The sequence below is a fragment of the Ipomoea triloba genome, chromosome 11, assembly GCF_003576645.1.
Source record: "Ipomoea triloba cultivar NCNSP0323 chromosome 11, ASM357664v1".
Lineage (NCBI taxonomy): Eukaryota > Viridiplantae > Streptophyta > Magnoliopsida > Solanales > Convolvulaceae > Ipomoea > Ipomoea triloba.
The window spans coordinates 20,111,174-20,128,169 of record NC_044926.1 but is presented as its reverse complement, the minus strand read 5'-3'; the positions used below and the strand labels follow the sequence as shown (position 1 = coordinate 20,128,169).

The following is a 16,996-nucleotide window of genomic DNA, read 5'->3' as shown; positions in this document are numbered from 1 at the left end:
TTTCAATTAATTCGACTCCATCCAATTTATGAATAAGAATATGTGAGATGCTTCACACAAGTGTGACCCTTTATAAGAATATTATTTAAATGAAGTAGAAATCACGTGCACGCTATCATCTTTTTCTGAGTTTCTGCTATATATTCTACCCAAGAACTCAAGCTTGATGTCTTAGGAGCATGAATCCCTCCTCTAAGCCTTAAGGCTGGCTTCCTTCTCCACTCCCTAAACCCTATAATATCAAACACATGCACAAAACATATATTTAGGGAATGAAAAGTAAGGAGAGATGATGGAGAAGATGAAATGCAAAAATGAATTGAAGAACAAATGATGGCCTTACAATGCTTGGCTTCTTGACTTGCTTAGTATTCTTCTGGAGAAGAGGAAATGATGAAGAGTGTTTTGGAATGTGGAGGGATTGAGAGGCAAAGAGATCAAATAGTAACTATCTATACCTAGGGCAGAAAGCCCTAGGTCTTGAACGTTAAGGTTGATGAGCAAAATGGGGATTTTAGGCTTAGCTCTTAGGTTGATATTTTATGGTCCAAGTTGAGTCAAATGCTGATAATGTAGCAATAGAATAAATGTAGGATCAAAATAAGTTCATATTTTGGAATAAACTTGACTTTCAGGTTTACAGGTTCGTCACTTTTGATTTAAGATTTTGATTCATAAATATTTTATTCAAATAGGACTTTTGAACCCACGAATATTCATATAAGTACTTAATATTAAATCATTTGAAATCAGACATACATAATATTTTTACAATTATATATATATATAGTATCTCTTAGGAGTGAAAGTTTTATAACAGGATTTATTTGGGTTTAAATAAATAGAATTTTTGTGAAATTTTTTTTTTGGGGGTCTCATAGAAGAAGTCATGACCCTGACACGTGTTGGCAATCTAGCTAATGGTGCATTAACTAAGGATATTTATGAGTATGATGGGACGTCATGGGGAGTTGTGAAGCGTACGGATAAGCTGAGAGTGTTGTAACGTTTTGAGTCCTTCGCAACCCAGGTTCTTATTGAGTATTAAAAGTGGAGATCATGAAATGGACCTCGGTTGAACTGACCTAATATATTATGAGTCGAGGGAATGAGCGACGTAGAAGGAGAAATGATGATCACTTGAAAATGTTGTCAGATGCAGCAAGAACTGGTTAAAGGAAGGGGTTTTGGGAAAGATATCAAAGAAAAAAAAAAACAATCAAAGGTTGGGGCCTATTCTTACCCGGACTGTGGCAAAAGGGGTCAAGGTAGAGTATTTAGCTTGAAAATTTTCTTAAAGTGGTCTAATGAACCTTTTTTTCTCTACTTACTTGCGTCGCAAATTTAGTGTGTCATAAAAAAGTGAGGGTCTAGATATGGGCAGTGAAAGCTATAGATTACTACACTTAGTATCTCACAATATCTAGTGGCATAATTAATAGACTATATTGGATAAGGTCGAACACATACGGACAATTTGTGAACCTAAACGTTGTGGTGAACTAAGTCTAGAACTATCAATGAGTAGTTCTCGGTACGAACGTTAACAAAGAATGAAAAATCAAGCAAGTAGGCAATCAAACACACGTAGTTTGTTAACTCAGTTTGGAGAGACACTCTCTTACATCTTGGGGGCATTTCAAACTCATATTGCCCAACTCACATTAACCACGACTAGTAAACTATAAGGCATCAAGAAGTAGAACCACATGCTACAAAATTTGACAAATTTACTTAGCTAAAATATGCACAGAGATCGTCAGTGAGTTGGTTGTAGATGATCTCCGATTAGTGCCTTAGTGAGGCTCCCCCTCAATTGCGACTTCTTTCTGACATCCTGTTAGCTTGTTTTGGAATTCAATGTCTTATGGGCCGTTTGGTTGGGAGGAGGGAATTAGGGTGGAAAAGAATTGTAATTCGGTGGAATTGCAATTCAATGAATAAAGTAGGAATTGAAATTACAGTGTTTGGTATGCAGAAATAGGAGTACAGGGAATTGAAAGGTAAGAAGTGACAAAATGACTAAATTGCCCTTATATTGTGGTAGATGTTGTAGTAATAGTAGTAGTAGTAGTAATAATAATAATAATAATTTCAAAAAATAATAATCATTCAAAAAATAATAATAATAATAATAAGTATAATAATAATAATTCATTCAAATAATAATAATAATAATTTTTTCAAAATAATAATAATAATAATAATAATAATTCTTTCAAAATAATAATAATATTATTATTATTATTATTTCAAATTTAAAAAAAAAAAAGAAAAAAAAAATACAAAGGGTATGGGAGGAGGGGCAAAATTGTCATTACATCAACAAATTGTCCCTCCTCTCCACCGAATTGCAATTCATGGGGGGTGCCCCATGAATTGCAATTCATCATTTGGAGGGAATTGCAATTCTGCGGAATTGCAATTCCCTCCAACCAAACACTGTAGTTTGGGAATTCACTGAATTGATTTCCTCCCAAACTACATCCAACCAAACAGGCCATTAGTTCTTAATTCGTCAAGAAGATAGACGATTATTCGACTAGATCAATTAGAAGCTTCAATTAACTAATCTTTAGGATTATGAGATCAAGCCTTCAGCTATGATCTAACTGAAAAACATTTCTTGCCAAAGACCTTGTGGTCTAGTGCACCCGGTTGCACCCCACATGAGAGGGGGTGGGTTCGAGCCTCAATTGGCTCTCTGTGTTTCATTTGGTTGAGAAAGTAGTTATGAACAAATACTACATTGTAACAGAGTCAATAGTACTAAAAAGAACGTTTCTCTAAAATCAATTCTACACTTAGTTCCTTTCTTTCTCTTTGTACGTAATGCATATAAAGCTCTACCGTACCGTTATATATCACTGACTTCGCGCTTCTAGAAGAGTTATAATAGCTTCAATCGCCTTCTCTAAATCTTCTTTAGTACTTCATTATGGTATATGAAGGGTTGGTTCAAGAACAACAAATACAACTCAAGAAATGAACTAACTCTTTGTTCCAAAAATCTTTAACAACCAAAGGGAGAAAAGATTTTTTAACATGTATCTTACATTAACATGTAGTGTACTGGTAATCTGGCTCAGTGCAGTATGCTAATTGGACTTAGACAAGGTGATTGACCTTAGATAGCAATTTGCTTCCAAAGGGGGAGAAGTGGGGAGGCTTTACTCAATATTTATGGAGGCATTAAGTGGTCGAGTGGTTACACGTTGACGGGAAAGATTCATGGAGATTCGTTTACTTATTAAGTTCTTTATTTTTAAGGATTAGACAATCAATTAGTGATTGAAGGATTAATTTGCAATTGAGACCCTTTAAATTGACAAAAAGTGTAATTGGGTATTAATTTTACATGTTGAGTAGTTATGGTTGATTTGATGCTAAACAAGCTTGTATGTGTGCTATTATTTAAATGTGGTGATTACTTAACATCCAATGTTGTGATAACTTGGCATATAGTTCCAAAAAAAAAAAAAAAAAAAAACTAACCCAATTAATCACCACATCATAAGCTTAATTAGCACCAAATTATTGATAACTTGTAGGTAAAATTAGGACTCAATTTTACTTCTTTTTTTTTTCTGATTTAAAATCTCAATAAAGTTTTCAGTAATTAATCCAAATAATATTTTATACGAGGCAAAAACTTGTGTGAGATGATCTTACGAATCCTTGTCTGTGAGACAAGTCGGGTCAAGATAAAATATAATACTTATACTAGAAAATGTAATATTAATAACAAATAAAGGCCCTGTTTGGTAAATGACTGTTAGCTGATTATGTTAGAAGATATAATTAATTGATAATATTAGCTTTGTAGAAAAGTGTTTGATAAATTAGCTATTAGCTTATAACTGTTTGATATAATTTCTTTTCTCAAAAGGCTAATTAAAAATGTTGGTTTGAGTAGCGTTTTGAAATTTAGTATTTTGGAGTTACAAAAAACTTATTAACCAAACATTTATATTGATTTTTTAACCAAGTCAAACAACTGGTCAAATAGGCCAAAATTGGTTGATAGACTAATTATTTACCAAATAGGGCCAAAATGTTTATTACTTATAAATTGTAATACTTTTGAAAAAAAATGTAATACTTTTACATTTTAATTTAAAAGTATTAGTACATTTTTACCTTAGGACTAACATATACTTTATTACTTATTATTATTATATTTTTGAATATAAATATTATATTTTTATATTGATCCAATTTGACCCAGGACTAACATATACTTTATTACTTATTATTATTATATTTTTGAATATAAATATTATATTTTTATATTGATCCAATTTGACCCAACTTACAAATAAGAATAGGTAAGACGGTTTCCATGTGTAATCCTTTATATGAATATTTAAATGAAGTGGAAATCACGTGCACGCTATCATCTTTTTTCTGAGTTTCTGCTATATATTCTACCCAAGAACTTCTACAGTCCCACAGTTCCACAGACTTCAACACATTTCATCATTGAATCACCCAAGGCCCCTCAACTTCTCAATATTTCATTTACACCCCAAAAATGAAGTTCTCACATTTTCTAATCCTCTCACTTTTGTCCCTCCTCTCCTTTGCCTTCACGGCACTCTCAAACCCACATCCCTTCTCGGACGGTGGAACGCCGTCTCTGGTTCTTGACGCCGACGGGGGAAGGTTGCAGGCCGGCGTTAACTATCATGTGTTGCCAGTTATCCCCGGAAGAGGCGGCGGACTCTCGCCGGCCAACATCAAAGAAAAGTCCTCCTGCCCGCGTGATATCATCCAAGAAGCCAGCGAGGTTCAGAGGGGTTTTCCGGTTCGGTTCTCGCCGGTCGATACCTCGACCGGTTTGGTTCCGGTTTCAACCGACATCAACGTGAAGTTCTTCACCCCTACGGTGTGTTCCAACGAGACGGTGTGGAGGGTCGGGAAGTATGACGAGGTTTTGAAGCGGTATTTCATTGTCACCGGCGGCGTGGAAGGGAACCCCGGGCCGGAGACAATTGCTAACTGGTTCAAGATTGAGAAACTGGAGTCGGATTACAAGATCGTGTTTTGTCCGAGCGTGTGTAGCATCTGTCAGGTTGTTTGTGACGACGTAGGAATCTATGTCGGAAACGGAGGTACTAGGTTCTTGGCTCTAAGTGATTCTCCGTTGGTGGTTAAGTTCGAGAGGGCATTCCCATTTACCGCACCTCCGTTTCCAGTTTCTCACGGACCGCCACAGCCCGTTCCATTCTCCTATGCACCGCCACCGCCTGTGCCATTTCTTCATGCACCGCCACCGCCGCCGCCGCCTGTTCCATTTCCTCATGCACCACCACCCCCTGTCCCAGAACCCCACAGGCCGCCACCACCACCGGTTCCGGTACCCGCTGGACCCCCACCGCCTGATACTTCATTGGCGGTTGCTACCTTAGAGTCTCCTGCCTATGCTCGTCCTTTTGTCATTTTCGTTTCAGTTCTGCTTTTTCTATGTTTGAGTTAGTTTACTTTAGTTCCATACTATATTTTTTTTGGGTACGTTTTTCATTTTCTTTACTTTTTTTTTTTTTTTTTTGGTTGCACTTTGATTTGTAGAACTAGGATTTGAACTCATTTCCTTTGCAATGGCTTAGCTCACTAGTTTGACTAATGTGAAAATTATGTTTAAAGTGGTAAGATTCTTGGTCTGTACTATCACTTAATCTTGTTTATTGAGCTACTGAATTACCATTATAGTAGTTAAAAAGTAATTTAATTAATAATCAAATATTAACAAATTCATTTACATAATGCCATATTAGGTGGAGAATATTGGAGGAGATATATAGGATGGGTTTGTAGCATTAATCAAAAGAAATCTTCACTTAGGTTCTCGTTTGGAAATCAGAAAATGGTTTTAAAAAAATGACTCATTTTTAAAAAATATTTTAATATTTTATAAAAAATAATTTTTAAAAAATATTACATTTTTCATAAAATACTATAATTTTGTAGTGTTTAGTTTAATGTCAGAAAATTATATTTTTCTGTTTGGATGAAAGTTAAGAAATTGTATTTTTTCTGTTTGGTTTATTTTCCTAAAAAAATGTATTATTTGTTATTATTATTATTATTATTATTATTATTATTATTATTATAACTACTACTTAGGAAAATCGTAAAATGTGGAGTAGGAATCGACTTTGTAAAGACGTTTGCCAATTGATCTTTGGTTGAAATAAAACTCACCTGAAGCTCATTTGTAGGCACTTTATCCCTTACAATGTGATAATCAATCTGATGAGTAAAATGGTGATAGTAAAAAGAGGGTGTATATGTCGTTCCGCTGAGGATTGGGACTATGACACGTACTTGTAAAATATGTAGAATTCTAGGCACTAAAGTTTTGGAATTCACTAGAGGGTGTAAAGTTGGTTCTTGATAGGATGGCTCTTGAGGTTCTCATTGATCATCGGCATATTCTTCCTCACTTGGTCTCATGGGATATCCACCATCCTCAATGTCATCATCAGGTACAATAGTGACTCCCCAACGCCTATCCAATGCTAAGGTTTCCTCATCTAATTCATACCTCCCAACACTTGGTGAATGAGTGTGAGGATTTTGGTAGTTTGGAGTGTATAGAGAGTATGAGTTTTGGGGGTGGATGAAAATTTTGGGATTGAACATCATAGTAATGGGTAGGAGGTGTGGCTTGAGTTGTGCAAAGATTTCCATATCCATCATGTTGGGATATCCCTTTCAATCAAATCAAAAGAAATAGACTTGCAGGCACATTAGCAACAAATTTTTTTTTCTGATTAAATAAAATAAAATAAAAACTTGATCTCCTAAGAATTCACTAACTTAAATGCTAGAAATAAAACAATCACACAATACAACCAAATAAACCAATCCCCGGCAACGGCGCCAAAATGTGATGAGTATAATTGTGAGTGTAAAAAGAGGGTGTAAATGTCGTTCCGCTGAGTATTGGGGCTATGACACGTATTGTGTGAATTATTAAATCCTAGGCACTAAAGTATTGGAATTCACTAGAATCCAAGCAAACTAAGATTAATGAATGGAAATAAAATAATGCAAATTAAATAAGGGATAAACTATATAATAAAAGACTGGATCAGATTAGGAGTATTACAATCTTGATGCTCTAACAATCTCAAAATTAGGGAAAAACAATTAACCAAGGGATTTATTGGCAATGCACTCAAGAATTCAAGTTAGCTACTTTCGTAATCAATAACAAGAATTAGGCTAAGATTGTCCCACTTTCGTGATGCATCAATCATAACCTTAAACACAAAAACATTATAAGCCCCCAAATTACCCATATTCTCATAGTAAGAAAAATTGAGTTGAAATTGGTTAGGCTGAGTCTTTCACCCAACTTTCGTTGTGATGAAAACCCCTCCAAAGCAAATCAATAAAAGCAGCGCATCAATTATTATAATCCAATTCAAATATAAAACCCTAGATCAATAAATTATCCCTTTATGCAATAATTATAAACCTAGCATCAAGAATAGCAATAGAACCCTAATCAAAACCCAAAAGCTAACTACTCATGCATCATAAAAGTAAACAAAGCAAAACTATAATAAATCATCATAAATATTGCAAGGAATATAAAGGGAAGAGAAAACTTTACTGATAATGAAGAACAATTCCAACTTTAATCCGTGATTCCAAGCTTGAGACTAAATAATCTAATATAAAACTAATCTAAACTATACTAGGCAAATATAAAGAGAAAGGAAAAACTAAACTAAAACTAACTAGGGTTGGGAACTCCTTAAATTGTAGAGAATATGTAGAATATATAGGAGATAGATGGGCCTTGGGCCCATGAGACAACTTCCAATTCTTATTCTTGTTTCCTATTCTTCCTTGGTAATTTCTTTTTCTTCCAAAACTTGTCCAAAATGTTCCAAAATTCTTCCTTTGCTGCTCCTTGTGGATAATTCAACCCTTGTGACAATATAACACACAAACAATTCTCAATTTCACTACAATAAAGAAAATAAGCATAAAAACAACTCAAATAAGGGGTGAATTATTGTACAAAATAGTAGATATCATGCACTAATAATAAACCTAGCATCAAGAATAGCAATAGAATCCTAATCCAACCCCAAAAACTAACTACTCATGCACCATAAAAGTAAAAAAGCAAAGAAATAATAAATAACCATAAACATTGCAAGAAATCTGAAAAGAAATTAAGGGAAAAGAGAACTTTACTGATAATGAAGAACAAATCCAACTCCAATTCGAGATTCCATGAAATTAAATAATCTAATGTAAAACTAATCTAAACTATGTTAAGGAAATCTAAAGAGAAGATAGAAGAATAGACTAAAACTAACTAGGGTTAGAAACCCCCTAAATTGTAGAAATTGCAGCATAAATAGGAGACAGATGGGCCTTGGGCCCATGAGGCAGCTTCCAATTCTTATTCTTTTTTCCTTTCCTTCCTTAGGTAGTTTCCTTTTCTTCCAAAACTTGTCCAAAATTATTCCTTTGATGCTCCTTGTGGATAATTCAACCCTTGGGACAATATAACACACAAACAATTCTCAATTTCACTAGGATAAAGAAAATAAGCATCAAAACAACTAAAATAAGGGGTAAATTATTATTGTACAAAATAGTAGATATCACAATCTAAACATGATCCGTACGCGCATGAAAGACAAGATTGGCACACATATAAATGGCACCAAGATTATCATACCATAACTTAGGAGTAGACACTAATGGGATACCTAACTCACGTAATAAGGACACAATTCACGTGACCTTTGCACAGACATCTGCAAAAGCCTTGTATCCAGCCTCCGTTGAAGACCTAGCCATTGTACATTGTTTCTTACAAACCCAAGAAACAGTATTACAGCCCAAAAACACTACGAAGCCACTCGTAAATTTGCGAACAGTAGGGCAGCCAACCTAGTCAAAATTAGTGAAGGCATGAATATCAGTGTTACGAGACTTACTCAAATGCAGGCCATAGTGTAAAGTTCCCTTGACGTACCGTAACACCCTCTTTAAATGAGCCTAATTAGCCACAATCGGAGCATGCATATGCTGACATAGCCGATTGACAGCATAAGAAAGATCTGGACAAGTCATGGTCAAGTACTGTAAGGCACCTACCAAACTCCGGTACTACGTGGGATCAACATAAGGTTCACTCAAGCTAACGTTAGGACAAGACACAAGAATCAGTTTTGCTAACAACTTACAATCAACCATGGCAGCACGTTTCAGAATATCATCCCTATACCGCTTCTGAGATAGTATCATGCCCCCGTCTATACAAACTGTCTCAATGCCAGAACAGAAACCAGGAGCACCCAAGTCACGAATCCTGAAAGTAGCAGATAGTTTAGCTATGAAATTAGCCACCAAGCCCGAGTGAATCCCCATGATCAAGACATCATCAACATAAACCAAAAAGTACACACTCGAAGAATCCTACGAATAGATAAAGAGAGAAACATTTGTTTTGGACGCTCGGAACCCAATAGAGAGAAGAAAGGTATGAAGACAATTAAACCAAGCCCAAGAAGCCTATTTGAGACCATACAAGGACTGCTGCAAAAGACAAACATGGGCAGGAAATTCCTTATCAGCATAATTTGGCGGCTGGTGCATATACATTGTCTCGGCTAGCGTTCCATTCAAAAAGTCATTGTGAAAATCCAATTGGCAAATAACCCAGCCAAATGACAACGCCAAGGACAATAGTAATCGAACAGTAGTCGGTTTTAGCACTGGACTGAATGTATCAAAGAAGTCTTGCCTAACCACTTGATTGAACCCTTTGGACACCAACTATGCCTTGTGGCGTTCAACAGAGCCATCAACTTTCAGCTTGATACGGAAGACCCATTTGGACCCAACAACGTTCATCCTATCACGATAAGGAACCAGCCGCTAATTCTGATTCTTCAAAAGAACATTAAACTCCAGGTCCATAGCCTCCCGCCATTCCAAATACCGAACAACTTACGTGTAACAGGTAGGCTCCGTAGGGCACACCTTGGTAGACAAAGCAACAGGAACTGCACTACAGCCCAAGACATACTCCTAGCCACCATCGTATGTGTCTGAGTCGTAGGATGTCCAGTAGTAGCAGGCCTAGACGGGGGAACAATCACTATAGTAGACATTGGCAGGTCAGCCGCAAGAGGTACCACCGGGGGTCATAGAGAAGACAGAACCCAGGGAAGCAACCGAAAATCAACAAGAGTCCGCAAAATAAGCTTAATATCAAAGATAAAAGTACGCTCATCAAAAGCGATCATGCTTGCGAACAAAGACCTTGTTAGTGTGAAGATCTATTCACCGATACCGCCAAAAAGAATCAAGATACCTAAGGAAGACACAGAGAGAGGACCGGAAACACATCTTATGGCGATTATAAAGACGCAGATAAAGATAATACAAACAACCAAAGACTCTCAGAAAAGAGTATGATGAGGGAGACCTATGTAACACAAAATGGGGACTAGAATTGTTTAAGATAGACATAGGCATCTTATTGATAAAAAAAACTACAGACCAGTTTTAACAATATGCCGATATCTATATATGCACAACATGACCTTTTTGCTCGTGAGTGTAGGGACATGACTATCTATGATTAATACTAAGCTTTAAAAAAAATGTAACCTCTTATACTCAGCACCAAGATCAGACTGGATAGATTTAGTTTTGCAAGAGAAGGAACACTTAACCAAGACACAAAAACGCTCAAATATACCAACACACTAATAAGTACTAACAGGCATTCAAAGATTTAAACAACTCAACTAACATTTAGTACTAATGTTATCACATTTTATAGAAACTAGAGCAAAAAAGAGTTACTCAAAAATAAGTACTAGTTAAAATAATAGTGTTACTCATCTTGTTCTTGTCAGATTGATCTGTGGTTCAATCTGGTTCAACTTTGTCCTCTACTAGTTTTTCCCTTGCGATAATAGCATTGAAATGCTCGGTGTCCTTGCTTACGACACACGAAGCAGACTCCTTTGAAGTGTATTAGTTTTTCCACACCTTTTGTTCTTGTCATTTTTGACACTTTGACTTTCAGCATCATTTGCACCATATTTTTCTGACAGATCAGGTATAACAAATGGAGCCATAGAGTTGAGAAGTTGATCGTTGTTGTACAATTAAACACTTTTAACTGTTCAGAAATATGTACACAACATCAACAGAGGTTGGCAACCTTTAGGAAACAAGATGAAATACTAGCTCAAGAAAGTCCCTGTCGTGTTATAAAACATGCCTTAAAAGCATTTAATTTCCGGTGACGGTTCAAGACACTATCGACTGGCTACACAAATTATAGAGTGAATTCATTTTTTGGTCCTATTGTTATTTTGGCATTTCCAATTTTAGTCCACCTTATTAATTTTTGCACATTGCGACCATTGTTTTTAAACCTGTGTCACTTTTAGTCCACCGTTACTTTTGCCGTCAAGTGACTGTCTAATTCAGGGACTTTTTGGTCTTTTCATGTTTGTTGTTCTCCATTAACCTTCATTTTTTAGAATTTTGAAAACCCATAGAAACATTAAACTCCATTCCTGATTTCAACACCTTATCATTTTTCCCATTAAGCACTAATCCTGACTCTCGGAACTCCAGACCAATTTCTGTTCCTGGTGTTTTTGGCAAGTTGCTAACCAGTTCAGGTGCATCCCTCTCAACTATTGCAAGTGCTGCTTGATAAACACCATTCATCTTGTTACCTGGCTTCAAGGCAGCAATTGCTTCCTCTAGATACCTTATGAAGTCTGGTTTGACACCTTTCTCAGTCGCCATAGGCAACACCCTGAACCGCGGGGTCGGGGTGGTGTAATAGATTTTCATTTTGTTGTAATTTTTCCTCATCGTCAGCACCTTCGTGAACCCATCGGCGGTTTTAGGGAGATCCGGCTTCTCGATCACCCAAGTCCTCGACGTATCGTAGGTAATGTCCACCGGATCCTCGCAGGTTTGGTTGGCTTTCTTGGCGTACACAAATGGGTCCTGCGTGAAATTTCACCAGATCTCCTTGTACATACTCTTCTAAGGGCATACATATATACATGCTAAAAATCTATATTTGACCTTGTTCTTTATAGCCATTTTCCAGCTAAAAAGCTTGTCATCGTCGAGAAAATCATCCAAAACGCTCCTCGTGAAATCCCCTTTCCGGTAGATAGGAAAGCGCATCTTGAGGATGTGCTGCACATTCAAAGGATTGGCGGTAAACACTACGCTAAAACTCAGAGGACGGTGGAGGGTGAACGTCAGATTGGGAGTGCTCTTAATCACGTCGGTAATCCATTGAAGCCAGCCGTCCTTGTTCTTCAACTGGGAGAAATAAAAATCGATTAGAAGGTACACTCGTGAAGACGAGGAAGAAGACCAAAGAAACAATACAAATGAGCAAGAGGAGATCAAAACATGAAAAGACGAAAAAGTCCCTAAATTAGACAGTCACTTGACGGCAAAAGTAACTGGCACGGATTCAAAAATTGTGGTCACAATATGACAAAAATTAATAAAGTAGACTAAAATTGGAAATGCTCAAATAACAGTAAGATCAAAAAAAGGAATTCACTCCAAATTATATATTATATGCTCAGACAAGAATGATAGATGAAGGAAATGAATAAGCTCTCAATTCTGTGTGTCTTCATTGAAATGTAATGGGGTTTATATACTAGACTAGATGGCTTCCAAACAATTCATGACCAAGAATTATTGTACTGTGGATAATCCTTTCTTTATAGAATGATTTCTCAAACTTTCACGCCACAGCTTTAAATGCCTGTTACAGTATCATTTTTCTCAACATTGAGACGATCATGCATATGGTATGGGTGGGTGTGAATTAGCCAAACGAGTGTGGCGTGCGGTGGGTTTACCAAATTGGGATGCAAGTATGTCTTTTGAGGAATGGCTGGAACTGCTGCTGCATGAAGGAAATGAAGAACTTGTGCTGTTGGCAAGTCTGCCCAAGACCTGTGCACAGGGCTCCCAATTTTTGGGGGCCCCATATTTTTTTTTAAAAAAAATACTATATCATATATGTATACACTATACAGCATGTGAGCATTAGGCAATTAAGCTGTAAACAAACAACCAAAAAAGAACCCTTGAACTCGCGCTACTAATGAGGAACTAAAATACCTAAATGCCTTTAAACAACAATCCTAAATAAAGCAATTAGCTCTTTCAAAAAAAAAAAAGAAGCAATTAGCCATATATATAATAATAATAATAATTCAAAATATATTAACTTATACTGTTTAAATTTCTCAATAATTCTTAAAATTCAAACTACATTAACATTAATTCCTAAAATTAAAAATAATTCGAAATATAATAACAATAATTCCTAAAATACCCAATACTTCTCAAAATTTGAAATATAATAACAATAATTCTTAAATTTCAAAGTATATTAACATTAATTCCTAAAATATACAATAATTATTAAAATTTGAAATATATTAATCTATAATGTCTCAAATACACAATAATTCTTAAAATTCAAAACTATTAATCTATAAGGCCTAAAATACACAATAATTTTTAAAATTCGAAATATATTATATATAATTCTTAAAATACACAATAACTTTTAAAATTTGAAATATAGTAACAAATAATTCTAAATATGTCCGTAGTAGCGTAGCTTGACTACTTGAGTTCATTACCGATTTGCCAAATACCGACAGTACATAAATCGGACACCGATCTCAGCTAGTAGTAGTAGTAGCACACAAATATGCAAACAGCAGACGACAGACGCAACTCGGCAGAATTCTACAATTCATTCTTGATTATACAAAGTTCCAAATTCTAAAGTTCTTGATTTCTCTTAACAGGCAATTAAAATTACTAAATATTTCACAATTCTTGTTTTTTTTTTAATTTTTTTATTTACATAACTTAATAATTTTGATTTCAGAAAATATAGATGAAATTTAGATGTATTTTTTATACAATATTTTATATTTAGAATTTTTAATACAACTTTTTGAACAACTATTATTTACATATACAAATTACTTGAAAAAGGGGGCCCAATTTAAGAAATTGCACATGACCCCAATTTTTATTGGAACGGCCCTGTTATTTAGTATGATAAGGATACCGATGAAAAAGAAAAGTTAAAAACAACTAGTTTATTTTTGAATTGCTACCTAACAAAGCATATATTTTATTAGTAACTTAAAATAAATTATAAGCTCCGTCAAACAAAACTTATAATTTTTTAGTAATTTAAAATAAACTAGAAGCTCAGTCAAACAAAGCTTAATAAATTCACATGTTCTCCTTATTTCAAAACTCTAATGACTGACAGTTTCTTATAGAAATTTTATTACAAAATTTGGAATGCATTTTAGAAGTTTGAAAAATATAAACTAAAACAACTAATAATATGTGTTGAGGCAAATTACTATATATAATGACACATCTATTATTATTTTAAATAGGTGCTTACAAAATCAAACTTTAGTGGACTTTGATTCTTTAAGCTAAAAAGAATTGAAAAAATATAGAATATATACTAATATTATAAATAGTTAAGTTTCTTTTCTCTATGTGAGCATAGCTCGAAATTGTGCTGGTTCATCTCGGTGAGAGTGTAACTATAAACTATTCCTAATATTTAATACGAATTTTTTAATAAAAATGGAGATCACGTGCTTGCTATCATCTCTTTCTGCTATAAATTCTACCCACCGCATCTTCACTCCACACACTTCTACACACCTCATTACTAAACCCCTTGGATCCCTCCATTTCTCAATATTTCATTTATACCCCAAAATGAAGTATTCACTTTTTCTAATCCTTTCACTCTCGTCCCTCTTCTTCACAGCACTCTCACACCCAAACCCCTTCTCCGACGGTGTAAAGCCGAAGCCGGTTCTCGACGCCGACGGCGGGAAGTTGCAGGCCGGCGTTAACTATCTCGTCCTCCCCGTCGTCCGGGGAAGAGGCGGCGGGCTCTTGCCGGCCAACGTCAACGATAACACATCATGCCCACGTGACATCATCCAAGAAGCCAGCGAGATTCAGACCGGTCTGCCGGTCGTGTTGTCCCCGGTCGATGACTCGACCGGCGCCGGTTCGGTTCCCTTGTCAACCGACATCAACGTGAAATTCTTCACCCCCACGGTTTGCTCCAACGAGACGGTGTGGACGGTCGGGAGGTACGACGCGCTGTCGAAGCAGTACTTTGTGGTGACCGGCGGCGTGGAAGGGAAGCCCGGGCCGGAGACGGTTGCGAACTGGTTCAAGATAGAGAAAGTGGAGTCGGATTACAAGTTCGTGTTCTGTCCTAGCGTGTGTACCACGTGCGAGGTTGTCTGTAAAGATGTAGGAATCTATGTCGGAGCCAAAGGTACGAGGTTCTTGGCTCTGAGTGATACTCCATTGTTGGTTATGTTCAAGAAGACGTTCCCATGGGGCGCCACCACCGACTCTCCGCCGCTCCCTCCGGCGCCGGTACACCCTGCGCCTCCACCGCCTGAAGCTTCATCGGCCGTTGCAAACTCTCTTTTCTATGCCTCTGTCCTTTTGCCATTTTCGTTCTTGCTCTCCTTTTTCTAGGTTATTTTGTTTTAAATCCCTAGTACTGTACGTTTTTCGTTTGTGTGTTTTTTTTGGTTTTGTGGTTTTGGACTTTTGGTCACCTTAGTCAGGTGCCGCACTGTCGCTAGTGTTTTCTGTGACCTGATATGGATGAATAATGCAAACGTTTTAGCGGTTTTGCATTGCTATATTTGACACCTGTTTCCTAAGAAATTGTGCCAGTTACAAAGTCTCATATTAGGATATGAGAATGTTATCATTTTTATCAAATTATACTATTAGCTTTTACTTCTAGTTTAATTTTTATTAGATGAAAGAAAAGAAAATAACAAAAATCATAGTTCATCCTTTTCTAATAGCCACATAATATGGACACTACTACAAAAATAGAAGGGTGTTGACAAAATCATAAATAAATTAGTAAGAATACGCCAAACATTTTTCTAACATAAATTAGTAAGAAAATGCTACACTTTTTTCTAACATGTGTAGCGGTTTTTTTTTTTTTTAATTTTTTTTTTAATTCCGTATATTTTTTGTTGTTTTTTTGGGTGAAAAAGGCTATCGGGGGTTGAACTTTTGTTGAATGGATCAACGGAGATAATTTTATCAATAACCTATTAGTTATTACTTCATTCCTCCCGTGTTTGATTCGATTAATAAAGCTTGACTATGTTTATAATTAATTAATTTTTCATAACATAAAATTTAGTATTAGTATACAAAATTTATATATTTAGAAACTAGACTAAAAGTATTATTAAACACAAAATAAATTAAAAATAAGTGAAAATTTGTAAAAAAAAATTAATAAAAAGAAATAGTTGGTTCAACCAAGGTAGGACAGATAAAATAAAACAGAATGAGTAGTAAATAAATTTGTTTAACTTATTTTGATAAATTTAAATGTTTAATTATACTTTTTTAAAGTTTAAAAATTTAATTATATTTTTAAAAAAGTTCAAGACTTATTTTAACCTTTCCTCTGTTTATTTGTATTAATCTCTATATTTCTAAACTAAATTTTAAAATTTTCATTTTTTTTGTGAGATATTTTTCCAAAAGAAAATAAAAAGTTTAATTTGAATGAGACAGAACACAATTCTTTTGGATGAGAAAATCTAAGTTTCAAGTCAAATCAAACATGTACGTTGCAATATGGATACCGTGGCGCGGAATGGGGAATGACACCCTAAAGCATCTAAAATATGGTTGGTATAAATTTTATATTATTTAATATGATGTATGATATGCGTTATTTTATATCTTCTCTCTCATTTTATTATTTGTTAATTAAATTAATTTTTTTATTTATTTTATGGTTGGTATACATTTTATATCATTTTATTTTTAAATTTAATTTTTTATCTTTAATAATATTTTTAATATAATTTTTAAATACGTAAAT

General features: G+C 35.1%; 2 protein-coding genes across 2 annotated transcripts; both read left to right on the top strand.

The window, feature by feature from the left end:
* The first annotated feature begins 4,534 nt into the window (after positions 1–4,534).
* LOC115996055 (kunitz trypsin inhibitor 5-like) lies at positions 4,535–5,479 on the top strand. The gene has a single exon (XM_031235202.1). It carries the CDS (start codon positions 4,535–4,537, stop codon positions 5,477–5,479), a length of 945 nt encoding a protein of 314 aa, XP_031091062.1.
* A 9,285-nt stretch (positions 5,480–14,764) lies between these two features.
* On the top strand, positions 14,765–15,778 carry LOC115997144 (kunitz trypsin inhibitor 5-like). Its single transcript, XM_031236651.1, has one exon. The coding sequence runs from the start codon at positions 14,821–14,823 to the stop codon at positions 15,604–15,606; it is 786 nt and encodes a 261-aa protein (XP_031092511.1). The 5' UTR covers positions 14,765–14,820; the 3' UTR covers positions 15,607–15,778.
* Positions 15,779–16,996: the final 1,218 nt, after the last annotated feature.

Bases quoted from the DNA above. Each gene is read 5' to 3' on its own strand.
- LOC115997144 (XM_031236651.1), top strand. From the start codon at position 14,821: ATGAAGTATTCACTTTTTCTAATCCTTTCACTCTCGTCCCTCTTCTTC.
- LOC115996055 (XM_031235202.1), top strand. From the start codon at position 4,535: ATGAAGTTCTCACATTTTCTAATCCTCTCACTTTTGTCCCTCCTCTCC.